General features: G+C 43.7%; 1 protein-coding gene across 1 annotated transcript in view; it reads left to right on the forward strand.

Annotated features, from left to right (window-relative positions):
- LOC119172200 (hepatocyte growth factor activator serine proteases-like) overlaps positions 1 to 968 on the forward strand; it is a 14,675-nt gene extending 13,707 nt beyond the window's left edge. The window contains exons 5-6 of the mRNA XM_075893297.1: positions 146 to 262; positions 815 to 968. Coding sequence (XP_075749412.1) covers positions 146 to 262; positions 815 to 939 — 242 coding nt within the window. The 3' untranslated portion in view covers positions 940 to 968. The remainder of the gene's footprint in view (positions 1 to 145; positions 263 to 814) is intronic.
- Positions 969 to 15,708: the final 14,740 nt, after the last annotated feature.

The following is a 15,708-nucleotide window of genomic DNA, read 5'->3' on the forward strand; positions in this document are numbered from 1 at the left end:
GTGCGTGAGTTTCTGTAATCTCGACTATATAGATGCGATATTTGAAATAGCGATATTTAAAATATAATTTAAGTGACAATCTTGCAGAGATAATCTTTCGTATGCACACGTGTAGTTAAATACCCGGTTTATGCATGCGATGCAGGAGAGGTGTCTTGCGAGGAAGGTCCCTGCCTGAACGGCGGCACCTGCGTCACTCGCGATGACCTCACAGATGTGTGCTACTGCAAGATTGGCTTCAGAGGTCGACTCTGCGAAACAGGTATGTACGAGTGTGCGCTTTGTGTATTGTCCTAACACGCTTTCTCTGTATAGAAAGGGAACAGCCTGAGTGTAGATTACTTTCGAAACATCGTCGCTGTGCGTTCAAAATGGTCACGCAATAAGCAATTATTACGGCGGAAGCCTTGGATTCCTCGTCGAATGCAAAAACAAAAACAAAAAACGGCGTAGGAGCTTTCGAAGTTCGGCGAGAAAGCTTCACGAGAACAGCATCGGTGTCAACGCGAATGATCCGGAAAAAAAAATCCTTATACGTCAGCATGATGTCACAAGTCGCAAAAATGTCACTCCACCATTACGTCAACGTGGCATCACTATGACGCCATATATGATCCCACATGGTCAAATCATAGCGAGAATAAAAGCAGCATTAAGGCAGCGTGACTAGCTCGTGATACTTAAAAAGAAGTGACTCAGCAGCAACGGCACGCAAATAAAAAAATGAAGCAGAAAGCAAAACCATTGCATGATCTAAACGTGAAAAGGATACATGTATATTTGTTATAAATAGCGGTCAATCAATTACTCGCAGCTGTGCCCGAGTGTTCGTTGGGAACTTGCCCTGGCGGGACTTTCTGCGTGAGCACCCGGCGCGGATTTCGTTGTCTGCGAAGCCTACGCGATCTTCGTCCGGGATACCGATTGCCCTGGAAGTAAACGTGAACGCAAGTTCCATGCTTACGTCACTCGGCGTTCTGGGTGTTGACTTGGTGTGTATGGCCTTCACGCCTGTCGGTAAAAGCTTGTAACCGAGTGAGCAGTGTTTCTTAGCCTGTCCGGTATTCCGATAACGCAAATGCGCAGCGTGATGCCGGATAGCGTGTGCTGCAGCTCCCGCCCCGTCAAGTCAACTCAAGTTTATTGAATAGTTCAGTTTTACAGCAGGAGGTACCAAAGTTTTAGAGAAACTGACAGGGGGACCTCCTATGGCTACATGGATGGGGTAATTACAAAAAAATAAAAAAAATACAGCAATAGTATACGGACATGTGAGTAATAATGAATAAGCTTGATTATCAATAAAAGTGCAGCCATGAAGGAAAAAAAAACTAACAACGTTAATAGAACTAGTCGCATAATGAAGGCAAGGAAGCTATAGCGGACCTACCGTTCTTTAGGTGTTCTTTCCTACTGTTCTTTAGGTGTATCGTAACAAATGTGATAAAGAGGTGAGGTTGGAGATGTGAAGTGCGAAAAAAAAATCGAAAAAAAAAAGGTTTTTTCTTTCGTTTTTTTTTTTTCGCGTATTTGGATCGGGTAAAACGTAGCGAACTAAAGCTTAGGCAACACTCAGCGTTGAACGTGAAACCAAACATCGCGCATAATACCAAAACACCAAACGATCAACATCACATAAAGCCAGCTTCAGCATCCGCTTAACTTGTCTTAATGTATATACACATCTTCGTCGTTCGGGTGGGGTCATGTTGGGAGTGGTTTCTGGTGTTTTGGTACCCGCTATTGTTCAGCTTCAAGTTTCCCTCGAACACTTCTGCGACCTGTGGCGGAAGTCTGCGTATAAAGCCGTGTGCAAGCAGATTCTGCAATGGTTGGGTTGATTTCTGGTGTGGATCTACTTCACAGTCGAGGAGACCGGTGGCGGGAAACGGGTACTCGCTGTCTGTAAGCATTGCAACAGCAGCTACGTTATTCCCAACGCGACATGTTAACATGATCTTAACAAGAAATCTATATGAAGCTAGTGATGCTGACTCTGAAAAGGAGTTTGCACTTCTTCTTTTTACCATCTTGTAATTAATGTTTCCATAGTCGAAGCCATGACGAAACAGACATTTCTGAGTTCTTTGTTCTTTCAGTCGTAACAATTATGGGAAGCCGCACCCATTCACATAGTGCTGAATGAGTTAGTGGGTATGCTTCTGGCCTGCTCTTGATCTGTTAAAGGGGCCCTGCAACACTTTTTGAGCATGGTCAGAAAACGCTGCCGATCGTAGAGGCTCCCGACAACACGCGAGCCATATATTATAGCGCAGCACGTGGTTTGGAATTCACAATGAATTATCAAAGCCAGCTAAAAATTGTTTTCTTTTCTATCGACAAATGACGCAAGATGCTCAAAAATCACTCGTAAAAAGTCCATCTATCAGCCATTGGCTGACTTGAACATGGCGCGCTCAGTCGTTAGAGATATCGCCGCAGGAGGCCGCCACTTGTCCACGCGTGCGCGCATGATCACACTAAAGAAGCCGCGCATTCCAAGGAAAAAAAAAAGTAAAATTGCTCAAGTTCACGAAGCGCAGGTGACGTATTTTTAGATGCGGAGCATCTTATACTCGCGCCTTGTAGTGCGCCGTCCGCACCGCTTCTCGAACATTCGACAGCTGACGCGCGCGCATGCGCCGTCGCGCCGTCGCCCACTCTTCCACCATCTGTGCATCCCTTCCTCCTCTACACACCGCGCGCGCTTCACTCCTCCACCATCTGTGCACCCTTCCTCCTCTACACACCGCGTTCGACATCTACAATTCTCCTGATTCTCCAGTGGACGCGCATGTGGCGTCGCGCTTCGAGAACATTCAACAGCTGACAGTGCATGCGCCGTCGTGCTGTATATATACTCAAGGTCGGCGCTTGCTCGATCAGTTGCCGCTCGTCGGTTGGTTTGTACGGCGCGTCGACGTCCAAGGTCGCGGTGAAATGAATTCCAACGAATCCACAAACACAATGATCGACGTCCCTTCGACCAGCGCCGCCCTTTCGCATACGTGTGTACGTGTTCACTCATTTAACACCCCCTCCTACAACCACGTTAACCAATTTAGCCATCGACCCAAGTAAGTCGCAATTTAACACCCCATTTCACAACCACGTTAACCAATTTAGCCATCGACCCAAGTAAGTCGCACTTTAACACCCCGTTAACCAATTATATGGTCCGCATCCTCCTCAGTGTTCCCCCGAGGGAAGCTGCGGGCAATTTTTTTTTTTTTTTGCGCTTGCCATTCCTCTCTGCTTAGCTTTCAGCGCTTTCATCGAGACGAGAGAAGAGAGAATGCAATCGCAGCATGCGACAAATATTTGTAACTCCACTCGCACTGGACGGATCCTTGAAATTTTTGCGGCGTTCAGTTCGTGAGGCAATCAGCTCTTCCAGTAAATTCATTCCATAGTTACTTGAAAAAGTGTTTCAGGGCCCCTTTAAGGGGATACTGAAGGCAACTATTAAGTCCACGTTCATTGTTGAAATAGCGGTCCAGAAACCTCGTAGTGTTACCTTTGTGCCAATAAAGGGCGTACTTTGAAATAAATTCACGTTTTAGTGGTCCGCATCGCGTTAGCGCACTTCAAATTACCCGCCTCAAGAAGCGGACTGACAGGACTGACTCACGACTGGATCGACTGACGTCACTGTTGCGTGCACAACGTTGCCCGACTTTACTACGCTAGTAGCAGCAGGCTGAAAGCAGCGGGAGCCACAGCAGCAACAGCAACCAATTATCGATTTCCTGCCATTGACTTCGATATTGCAAACGTTGTTTGTTTCATTTGCGCCCCACTAGATGGCACTACCTGTCGCGTGCTTACAACCATGCGAGAATTGAATTTTTGAACGACTCGCGCCATTCCCCATAGTAACGTCCGGTGTTTTTTTTTTTTCCTGAATCAAACATAAACGAACAAACAGCATTTTATTGCGTCTCTTGATGCACGGAAGGCTCTTTATTTAGTGCAGTTAGACCGATTACTAGTTATTAATTGTAGGCGGTCCGTCTGATGTCATCGGGTTCATTTTGAAAATGTCCTACTGCGGCACTTGTGTTCTTGTGCATTTACCTTCATTACTCGGTAAGTAGGGCACTGTTGTTCATAATATTGTCGTTTTAGACGTTGTCATACATTTAGCTTTCTCTCTGACGTAAATTGTGATTTCACTTTAATGTCCCTTTAAATGCTGTAATCGTTCGTCAAATGAGAGAAAGCATTCCTCACTTTTGTTATTTGCATAATAGAAGTTTTTTTTATTTTGACAATTGACAATAAACTAATACCATATGACTAAAACTATTGGCATATGTCAAATAAAATTTGCTATTTTCCATTTTTCTCAAAATTTCGAAAAAAACACGTAAACAACTGTTTTTTTTTCGGCTGAACATTATTTCCGGAAATTTAGCATCTCTAGATGAGGTCCTGCATTCCAGCCGCATGTTGTGTTTTTTTGGTCGGCTTTACTTTTTTCACCTCTACATTAAAATTGTTACGTTACGCTTAAAAACAGTGCAATTAACGACCGCTATACCTTTCTTGACTTCATTATCTGTTGGTTTCCATTAACGTTGCGTCAAACAAAGATGGGAGCCGTCAAAAAGTTTATTCCGTCTAAAGAAACGTATAATCTATGTCCTCTGAGGTTCCAGGAGCTCCCTTATCGCCACTCGCTATGCACCATCGATCTTTTGAGTATGACTCTCGAAAACGGTGACGAATCGACACGATTAATTTGCTGTCGAAGCTTCAAGGTGTGAATCTGAAGCGAATGAAAGCATCATTGCGGAGTAAACAAGCTATAGAGCGCACGGCGACCATTTATTACATATATAACTGAGGTGGGCGGCAACCATTTCTGGCGGTGTGGCCATATTTCCCGGGGGTGCACGTGCACTTCGCATCCGGTATTCCATGCAAATAATTTTGCCTATACCAAATCACTGGACAGTACAAAACATTATAGTGAGTGTGTGTGTTCAAATAAAATGGAAGCGGATGAAAATCATTGGAGAAAGCAAAGGGGCAGGGGAAGAATGAGCAGAAAGATTTAAAAGCTAAACTTCATGATCATCATCATTAGCCTGAATGCGCCTACTGCAGGGCAAATGCCCATGATCCACCAATCAATCCGGTCTTGGGCTTTTTAATCTCATCGGCCCACATAACTTTCTGTCTCCCCCTTGTGCGTTTGCCTTCTCTAGGAATCTAGTGAGTTACCCTTAATGACCAGCGGTTATCCTGCCTACGCGCTACATGCCCGGCCCATGTCCATTTCCTCTTCTTGATTTCAACTAAGATATCATTAACCCCCGTTTGTTCCCTAATCCACTCTGCTCTCTTCTTGTCTCTTAAGGTTACACCTACCATTTTTCTTTCCATTGCTCGCTGCGTCGTCCTCAATTTAAGCTGAACCCTCTTTGTAAGTCTCCAGGTTTCTGCTCCGTAGCTAAGTACCGGCAAGATACAGCTGTTATATACCTTCCTCTTCAGGGTTAGTAGTAGATTGCCATTCATTGTTTCAGAATGATTGCCGGATGTGACCCACCCCATCCTTATTCTCCTAGTTATTTCACTCTCATGAATCGGCTCCGTGGTTACCAGTTGTCCTAGGTAGACAAATGTCGCTACAACTTACAGCGTCTCTCCACCTATCGCAAAGTGTTGTTTTCTGCCGAGCCTGCATGTTACACATTACTTAGTTTTATACATATGAATTTTCAGGCCTACGTTTCTGCTTTTCGAGTCCAGTTCTACAATCATGAGCTGTAATTGGTCTCCTGAGTTACTCATCAAAGCAATGTCATCCGCGAATCACAGTTTACTAAGATACTTTCTATTAACTTTTATCCCCAACTCTTCCCAATCTAGGGCCCTTAAAACCTCCTGTGCACACATGGTGAATAGCATTGGAAAGATCGCGTCTCCCTGCCTTACACTTCCCATGAAATTACCAATATAACCCTCGGCCCTCGGTCCCCAGTGGCGGCGAAGTAAGTGTCCAATGTGGTGGTAGGAACTGCAACGCAATGGAGGGTGCTAAGAATTTCTGGGTCCGGGCAGGCTGCCACTGAAATCTGAACTTGGGTATACGTTTAACGATAGAACGCTATGTAGTGAGGTTAGTCTAGCTTGCTATTAGAGTGTTAGGTGGGATGTAGTAGGGCTCGGTGAAATAAGAACACATGAAGTTTATAGAGTGCTTACGAATGGACACGTACAGTGCTACCGTGGGCTATAGTTGGCAGAATAGAACGTTTGGAGAGGGGTTTCTAATTCACAAGAATATCACTAGAAACATAGGGGAATACTATAGCATCAATGAGAGGGGGACAAGTATCAAAATTAAGCTTAAGAAAAGGTACAGGATTAAGGTGGCACAGGCCTACGCGCCTACATCAAGCCATGATGATCATTTGGTTGAACGCTTTTATGAAGACGTAGAGTCAGCCATGACTAAAGACACAGTATGTTATTCTTATGGGCGACTTTAATGCCAAAGTAGGCAAGAAACAGGCTAGATACCATGCAGTGGGGGAATATGGCATCAGATGTAGAAATGCCAGAGGGTAGTTATTAGTCTAGAGTGCGCAGAACGCAATAATTTACGGATTATGAATACCTTCTTCAGAAAACGAGCTTACCGTAAGTGGACGTGGCGAAGTCCTAATGGCGAAACTAAAAATGAAATTGACTTCATTTCGTGTGCACACTTAGACATTGCACAGGATGTAGAAGTAGTTGGCAAGATTAGATGCAGTGACCATAGAAGGGTAAGAGCTTGTATACTCCTAGATTTAAACAAAGCAAAGACAAAAACTGATACGCAACAAGCCAATTAATGGACTAGCATTGAGAGGGAAAGTACAAGAATTCACAGTTTCGCTTCAGAATAGATCCGTGGCTCTAAACGAGGTAACTTACGTTAGCGTTGACACAATGAACAACAATCCGATTATTATCATAAAATAGTGGGCAATCAAAGTTGGAGGTGCAGTCAATAGGCAGGACAATGGCAAATTATCCCAGGAGACGAAAAATCTCATTAAGAGACGAAAAAAAAAACGAGTACCTCAAGTGCAACGAACAAAATAGAGCTAGCAGAGCTTTCGAAGTTAAACATTGGCGTAATTTAGCCGGCATAAGAAGGTATCATATGAAGATAATCGAACATGCAGTAAATATCGGCAAAAGCCTGAAAGCTGCGAAGGCAAGCTTGTGCATAGGCAAAAATTGGATGTATCCTATTAATGACAAAGAAGTGAATGTCATAGGATAGTTGAGGTGGCGGAGGAATTCTACAGAGAGATGCACAGAAGCCAAAGCAATCATGACTATATCGTAAGAAGCAATAATAGCCCAGAACAATTTGACATCCTGCCATAACGACAAGGGAAGTAATGAAAGCTCTAGAAGGAATACAAAGAGGCAACGCCACCTGTGAGGATGAGGTAACAACGGACCTGCAGAAAGATGGTGGAGAGATTGTGTCAGCGAAACTGGCCACCTTATACGAAGTGTCTCCTGACGAGACGGGTACCAGAATCTTGGAAAAACGCCAACATCATCTTAATCTATGAAAGAAAAAAAAAACGAGACGTTAAGGACTTCAAAAATTACCGACTGATCAGCTTACTGCCCGGTCTCTACGGGGCATATACAAAAATAATAGCAAATAGAAGTAGGGTGACAGTAGAATTCAATTCAATCAACCAAAAGACCGAGCAGGATTTCGTACAGGCTACTTCACAATACACTATATTATTACTATCAATCAGGTTATAGAGAAATGCGCGGTATACAACCAACCCCTATATATTGCCTTCATAGATTACGAGAAGGCGTTAGACTCAGTCGAGACATCAGCAGTGATGTAGGCACTACAGAATCAGGGCATCGACGAACACTACATAAACACATTGGAAAAAAAAAATTGTGGGGGATCCACAGCTATCTTCCATGAAGAAAGCGACAGAATGTGTAATTCAGAGAGAAGCTAAACTTTCCCACGTAGTATTCATGTACTTTATAAGTTAATCTGTAGTGTCCTACAGCACTTTTTAAGAGATTTTTTTTAGATAGATAGATATACATTTATTTATTCAGTACAATACAGTGCAAGTAAAAAGTTGATATAATACAGAAGGAGGTCCCAAAGTAAAAACTGTCAGGGGGACCTCCTGTGAATTTATGTATAAAACTATAGAACAAAGATTGGCAACTAAGGAAAAAACAGCAAGCGATTAAACAAAATGAACGTAATGAAAATTATTATTGAAACTTATGGTAGTTCAAAATATTTACATGTAAGTAATAAAACAGGAGATAACTAATTGGATTAAATGACTATAACATAACGCATACATATCACTCACTAATACAGTGTCACTTCAGAACCTATACACGTACACATAAATGCATATATAACCGTATTTATACACACACATATATACACATACATATATATTCAGGTGTCGCATGTTGTTAGTAAGAACTGTTTTAGATGCCGCCGGAAACAATGTAATGAGGGGCTTGATTTAATAATTGATGGTAGTGAGTTCTAGAAAGAAATTACGGAAAACAAGTCTGTCATTTTGCCGTAGTTAGTGCTTACTTTTGGAAGCAGAAGGTTACTAGTTTAAGAAAACCGTGTGTTATTAGTATTGTGGAGATGTGTGAGGGGAAGTATGTCATTGGGAATGTCACCGACTGTACTTCTGAATAATAAAATTCCATGTTTGAGTTGAAAGGTGGAAATGAACGGTATAATTTCGAGAGTGCTAAGAGAGCTTACGTGGGCATTATATTTTAACAATCGGTGCAGCAGGATAGGACACAAATACAGAAGAGATCAGCGACTGCGGACTCACAGCTTAATCTGTCCTGTCCTGTGTTGTGTCCTATAGTCCTGCTGCGCACTAAGAAGTCTCCGTACCAACTCTCCCAACAATAAACAGTAGTTGCGAGGCTGTATACGGTGTATAATCACATTGTGGTTTCGGGATGTTAAATTTCATATGTTAATTTCATATTATTATTATTATTATTATTATTATTATTATTATTATTATTATTATTATTATTATTATTATTATTATTATTATTATTATTATTATTATTATTATGTGCTTGTTCGTAAGTCGCCTCACTATTCAGCGCATACTGAACTAACATATTCAGCACTCAAATCCACATGTAGTCACACTCAGCCATCACATTCGACAGTAACATTCAAAGAAAATAAATTGCATTGGGGCAGTGTGTGCAGTACCAAGATGCGGTCACAGGGTTGTTGAAAGCAGACACTGTCTTCCGTTTATTTTTCACTTGTCTTTCGTGAACTTGAGTCGCGTCGGCGATTATGAAGAAGTTTCCTATAAAATTTAGTGCTCCAGTTTTTCTAACATCTTTCGTAAATTGATACTTCGTCCTTTAATGCGATACGTGACATTAGAAGCCCTTGGCACATCCCTAACCATGCTGTTATTTGATTAGCGGGTGGCACACTCGTATGTATTGCCCATTGCCACCGATGTTCAACACTTGATCAGCTTGTATACTTTCCTTCTGAAAACTATATACACGCCCACGCAAGTCCAAAGGTACAAAGAGATGTCTAGCGCAATATTTTAGCGTGTATTACCCTACTAAATTTATCACCGTCGCCATTTCCCCAAGAAAAGCTAACCTGACATAACCAGCGCGAGTACGCCCCCTCCGTTGCTGTGTCTCTCCTACCCGCGGAAAGGGCACTTTTACAAACCCTACCCCAAGTTTACATAAAATGTGTAACATTGGCTTTTAAGGTCTTGCTTGTGTTTCTGGAGGACAATACACGGCGTTCTAAATAGAGTTTTATATCAAAATTATATATGAAAGCACAATACTCACAGATCGTGCATGCATATACTGGCCGTGGTGGTAGTAGATGTCTTTTTATAACTTGGGGTTATACATATATGGCAAATATGGGAAGTTTTTGATACTTCGAGAAGTATTGTCAAATAAGGAGGGAGCATATAGATCACGGAAATCACACGAAGCCTGAAATGAGGTGGGATTACACGGACTTTTAAAGACCCCTGACCGGGCGCTGCAGCAACGTTTGGTTAATCTCTGAAAGTATGGAAAGCGTTTAAATGAAACATTTTTTTTTCTAATTCGGTTTTAGCTGTTGGCCACTGTAGAAGAAATTGGGCTAACAGTCACCATACCGCTAGAAGGCGAGCTTCACTGCTAGAGCGCAAATCATACCTCATTGCTTCTACTAATGTTCTCAAACAAAGTGGCATAGCCCCCTTGCGGTCTTATCAGGTACCATATTTCTCGGAGCATTTGCAGCATTGGTGCCATTGCGCGCTCCAAATTGAATGAAGAACCGAAGTCCTGTGACGCGATTAGTGATATTTCGTGAGCGGAGAGCCTTGCTGGCGTCCGACCTTGCAAATGGTTTATTATGTACGTACTTTCCCCGTAAAAGTGGGCCATCTTATCTGCTGAGCTGTTGGTGGAGCACATTACTTTTAACAAGTGTCTCTGACGCAATCATGGCACCTAGCCTTCTACGGACTATAGAAAAACGAACCATTCTCGGCAACGCCAAACCAAACAAACAACAGAAAGCTTACGGTCGATGGCATTTAGAATCCTGCATGACAACTTGTGGTGAAAAAGAGAGAAAAGGAAGGATAAGAAGACAATAAGTTGGTTGAAGCGCCCGAATCGAAGAATGCGCAGTGTATAAGATGCCCTTCTAGAAGTTCTGGCTATAACGTCTCCGGCGGCAGGCAATGACGTCAATCTCAGCGCAGCCAATGAACGTATACGACTTATCCGCCGTGCGGTTGAGTCTTCCACGCTTCGCCTGTGAGGCCGTATACACCCAAGACGCAGTCGCCTGCGCAGTCAATATATCCGCGAAGCCTCCAAGGGCCGCAAAGGACCTTCTGCGCCGCTGGCACAGGCTAGAAACTCAATTTTGGCTCTAACGCTCCGGCAGTCTTCTTTTACAGCTTCTCCCGAGACCGCTGGAGCTACATAGAAGCGGTGAGAATATCCCCGTTCTTCGAAATAAATAAATAAACAAATAAAAGGAGGAATAAAAAGGTCGAGAACAAGAAAGAAAAGCTCCATCTTCTCAGTCATGGGCAAGCGTCACGTAAACAAAAAAAAAAAAAAAACGCGGTGGCACTGAATGCGTGCAGCCTTGCGGACGATAGCGTCGACGTTGGCAGGATTCGGGACTCGGTTTATGCGAAACTGCCGGCGACGGATAGCTGTGTGAGCCGCGACGGCTGCACTCGTGCGGCGCGGCCAATCTCGAATCTGTTTTCGTGCTTTTCAACACCCCCGTTTATTGTTTGTGACACCCTCCGTTCTTGCTTCGTTGTTTCTCAACACCCGACTCCTGTTATATAGCCATCAAGTCGGCTGCGCAGTTTCAAAGAGGTAAAAGGCTAAACTTCTGTCGTGTTTACCATGTCTTGTTTCCTTTTTCTGTAAGGCTTGCATGACAGTAGAAGAAGCCGACTTTATCATCAAGAATAAACGGAAGTGGAAAGCGAGCAAAGAGATTGAAATAAAAGTTGCTCCTCGCGTTGAAGAGAAGGACATGTCTCGAAGGAAGCTATGCAGGAAGCCAGAAGGGGAGGTATTGAGGAGAGTGAGGCTTAAGGTGTCTGCCCTGTACGGTGTTGTCTGAACGCCTCGCGTTGCCCCGGACGGACGTTTATATTGGCTGCCGGCTCAGCGATGTCTGCAACGGAATGGGATCACGCGCGCTCACCAAATCCCTTCGCGGCGGCGCAATCCACGTTGTTGGCGCCTATATTAATGTCAGCATGAGCACGGCTTGGCGGCGGCGGCGCGCTGTCCTAATGAAAAGTGTCAGAGGCTCCCGCTCGGCTCTCGTATGATGGATGCTGAGGCGACGCTGTGAGGGTAGGAAGAAGAGGGAGACCCCGGACTAACAGGACCCACCCTTTGGACTCCGCGTTTCGCTCTCAGTTGAGGGGCTACGTGGCAGCTCGGAATGGCAGTACGCCCACGGAAACGCTGGGAGCCATGATTGTTCGTATTGTAAGGATGCAAACATAAAGCGCACACATAAGACGTGCCATGCCAGTGCTTGTCTGACAATGTTTTATTGTATAAGATTGTGCGAGGTTATAGGCTAATACGGTTATAACATGTTGGCTAGTTGGTTCAACGTCTTGATTTAGGAAACAGCTCGAAAAAAAAAATGAAAATGAGGCAAAGGCACGAACACACACATGAAGTGCTATCAACTGGACTACAAGTTGATAGCGCTTTGTGTGGTGTATTGTTCGGGTCTTGGCGCCGTCTTCGTTTATTTACTTTTTTCTCGTGTTCTTCTCTAAATTAAGAGGTTATAAAGTACTGCATAAATCGTTGTCGTGTATCACCGCAGTTTGCTCTGCGGTGCATTCATTTCTAAAAGATAGCGCGTAAATGCTTTATTTGGTGATTCAGCACTTGACGTAAAATAAATCTACCGCAGCCTGCACAGTGGTGACCACGACGGCTGATGGACGCATCCTTTATTAAGATCTGCGTCTCTCTAGTGCGTCACGTTGGCTGGGTCCGCGCAATGTTTTCTTTCTTTCTTTCTTTCTTTCTTTCTTTCTTTCTTTCTTTCTTTCTTTCTTTCTTTCTTTCTTTCTTTCTTTCTTTCTTTCCTTCTTTCTTTCTTTCTTTCTTTCTCTCTCTCTCTCTCTTTCTTTCTTTCTTTCTTTCTTTCTTTCTTATACAGATACTGCAATTGAAACAATGGCAGTACAGGGGGTGTTTTAGTCAAAGGTACAGCAAACGCAGCCATCCTCACCTATTTTCAGACACACGTAGTTCAACCTGATGACAGACAGGTTTCTTTGTATTAATTTTGGCTGGAGTGAAATTCCTCCTTCGACTCGCGCTGACGGCGTTGTGTGTGTGCGTGATTAAATTACTACACTACCACAAAGACAGCTGTTATCATTCAAGAGACGTCACTGTATACATGATCAAAAAGGACAGATTATCACTATGTTTTTTTTTCTGTCTTGTGTGTATGCCACAGAGGGTCTCTTACGATAAAGAAGAAGATCATGAATTACTATAAGTGTAGCATTTAATTTCTTCCATTTAAGATGTTTGTCGCATGCGCCACAGAGCTACGTGCAAGTTGTTTTGCGATGTCTAGCAGGCCACTCTCCCGGCATTTCGCAGGAGTTCGCTCCGTTTACGGAGGCCTTGTCTTCTCATTCGGGTTTTCCTCGGCAGCCGCAAGGAGAGGCGGGCAACCTTGATTGAGAAAGAGGGGAAGGGCGGTCGTCCCTATAATGCCGGCGCGTCCTTTCTCATTACGTTCTCGTTACACCCGTCAGGGGCCGGCCGCGCGCTCCCGTGAACAGGTGCAATTTGCGCCTGGCTCCGAATAAGCGGCACCGCCTTTTATTGGCTGTTCTATCACGGCATATTGCCTGCGCGGCAGCTAGGGGAGAGGATGAAACGCGAGGGAGTAGGGGAGAGGAGGGAGGCCCAACGAAATCCGCTCCAGTGCGAGGGCATGCTGTCTTCGATCCACGGAAGCCCGACTCCCTGCTGCGAGAACCTTCTCTCACTCAGATCTTTCCAGCCTTCGTTTTCTCTCGTCTCGTCTTTCATTGGTTTCTCTGTTCGTGGCGAACTATATACGATGTGTTCAAACGGAGTTGGGTGTACAGCGTGAGCAAGGTGTCGAGTAGGTACAGTCTGGGGCGTCGTTATAGGGGTGTGCTAAAGGGGCACGTGCCACATCATCACTGTGCACCCCACCCAAACCTCCATTTCACCTCCATCAAAATGTGACCGTCGCAACCAGAATCGAACCGGCCACTTACGTGTCAGCAAAGAAGTGTACACCTGCACGGACACTTATCGAACATGAACGCTCTGCCATGATAATCGTTCATGTAGGTCTATATACTCTTCTTGGGCTGACGTCACCTAAAGCATCACCTACTTAGTGCTTGTTGCTGCCTACCGTTTCGCATTGTCGTTTTGGGAGCGACCTTTTTACGACCCTTTTTGACAAGAATTTCTATCTCACATTTAACCTTCACTTTTAACTTCATTTTCGAAATTTTCTGGCGTTTCTTCTCGGCGCTTTACTTCTTTAAGTTGAAAGAAGCCACTTGTTACGCAATTTAAATTGTGTGACGGAATGTATTGTAGTGCATTGTCGTTCCTTTTGCATGGCCATGCAGTGGTGAAGCAAACTTGTGGCTTACAAAAAAAAAAAAAAAAACCCTTTTCCAGGCCTGTGCGGGAGGCGCAGCACATTCACGGGGAAGCTAGAAGAGCGGCCTTTCAGAGCCTTTCAAAACACTCGTTGGGTTGGGTACCTTCTGCAAGCGCACTTGCTTGATACCCACTAGGGCATTAATAATATTTTTTTGGGGGGTAGCAGGCTGGCATTTGCTATGCAATTTTTTTGTAATTTTTCTGAGAAGCATGGTATCCGCTCAATACTTGCAAGGGATTTTGCGCCAATGATTCATGCAGTGGCTGACGGTGAGGAATTATGGCTCAAGTGGGTATGCGCCACAGTTAATAGGGGAACAAGAACAAGCTTTTCTAGTGGGTTGCAGCATTGGGCGACCCACTCGTTACGCTATTCGCATTGTGGAACGACTGGTTGTTCTTTGGCTGTTTTAAAAAGCTTTATAAGTCATATTAGCGCGATTGCTTTCCCGACATCAAGCTTGCCTAAGGCAAGTTTGCCAGCAAGTACCAAGCGCCGGTGTGGCTCAGTGATGGAATACAGAGCTGGTACCAAGCGGACTCGGGTTCGAGCTCCACTGTGTCATTGGTCCTACGTGTTTTAAATACGAGGCATTTCTTAGCGAACTTTGGCGACATTGAGCGTACCTATCTATCTATCTATCTATCTATCTATCTATCTATCTATCTATCTATCTATCTATCTATCTATCTATCTATCTATCTATCTATCTATCTATCTATCTATCTATCTATCTATCTATCTATCTATCTATCTATCTATCTATCTATCTATCTATCTATCTATCTATCTATCTATCTATCTATCTATCTATCTATCTATCTATCTATCTATCTATCTATCTATCTATCTATCTATCTATCTATCTATCTATCTATCTATCTATCTATCTACCTATCTATCTATCTATCTATCTATCTATCTATCTATCTATCTATGTATCTATCTATCTATCTATCTATCTATCTATCTATCTATCTATCTATCTATCTATCTATCTATCTATCTATCTATCTATCTATCTATCTATCTATCTATCTATCCGTTCACGTTCGGGTGCTCTCGTAGTCACACCCTTAACTTGGCGTGAACAAAATTAGCATGGGAGGGTAAGATGGTTTGATGAACATGACGCGCTGGTCAATACATAAATAATGTCACGATCCCGTCGCGTACGTCGTCAAACACTTCCCGCCAGACATTGACACATACCCATCGCCGGGTATGTGCCACAGGTGATTGACACTTAGTATCTACCAACGAACGACGAGAACACACAAGGGCAATTTTAACGCACGAGCGTTACAAAATACCGGACATCAGTAGCGTCTACTCGACGAATGCAAAAAATAAACGTCAGGATCCCAGTTGGAATCGAACCTAATTGTTTTGCGTGGCCAAGAAGCATTTTACCA

The sequence above is a fragment of the Rhipicephalus microplus genome, chromosome 4 (genome assembly GCF_043290135.1).
Source record: "Rhipicephalus microplus isolate Deutch F79 chromosome 4, USDA_Rmic, whole genome shotgun sequence".
NCBI classification, from domain to species: Eukaryota; Metazoa; Arthropoda; class Arachnida; order Ixodida; family Ixodidae; genus Rhipicephalus; species Rhipicephalus microplus.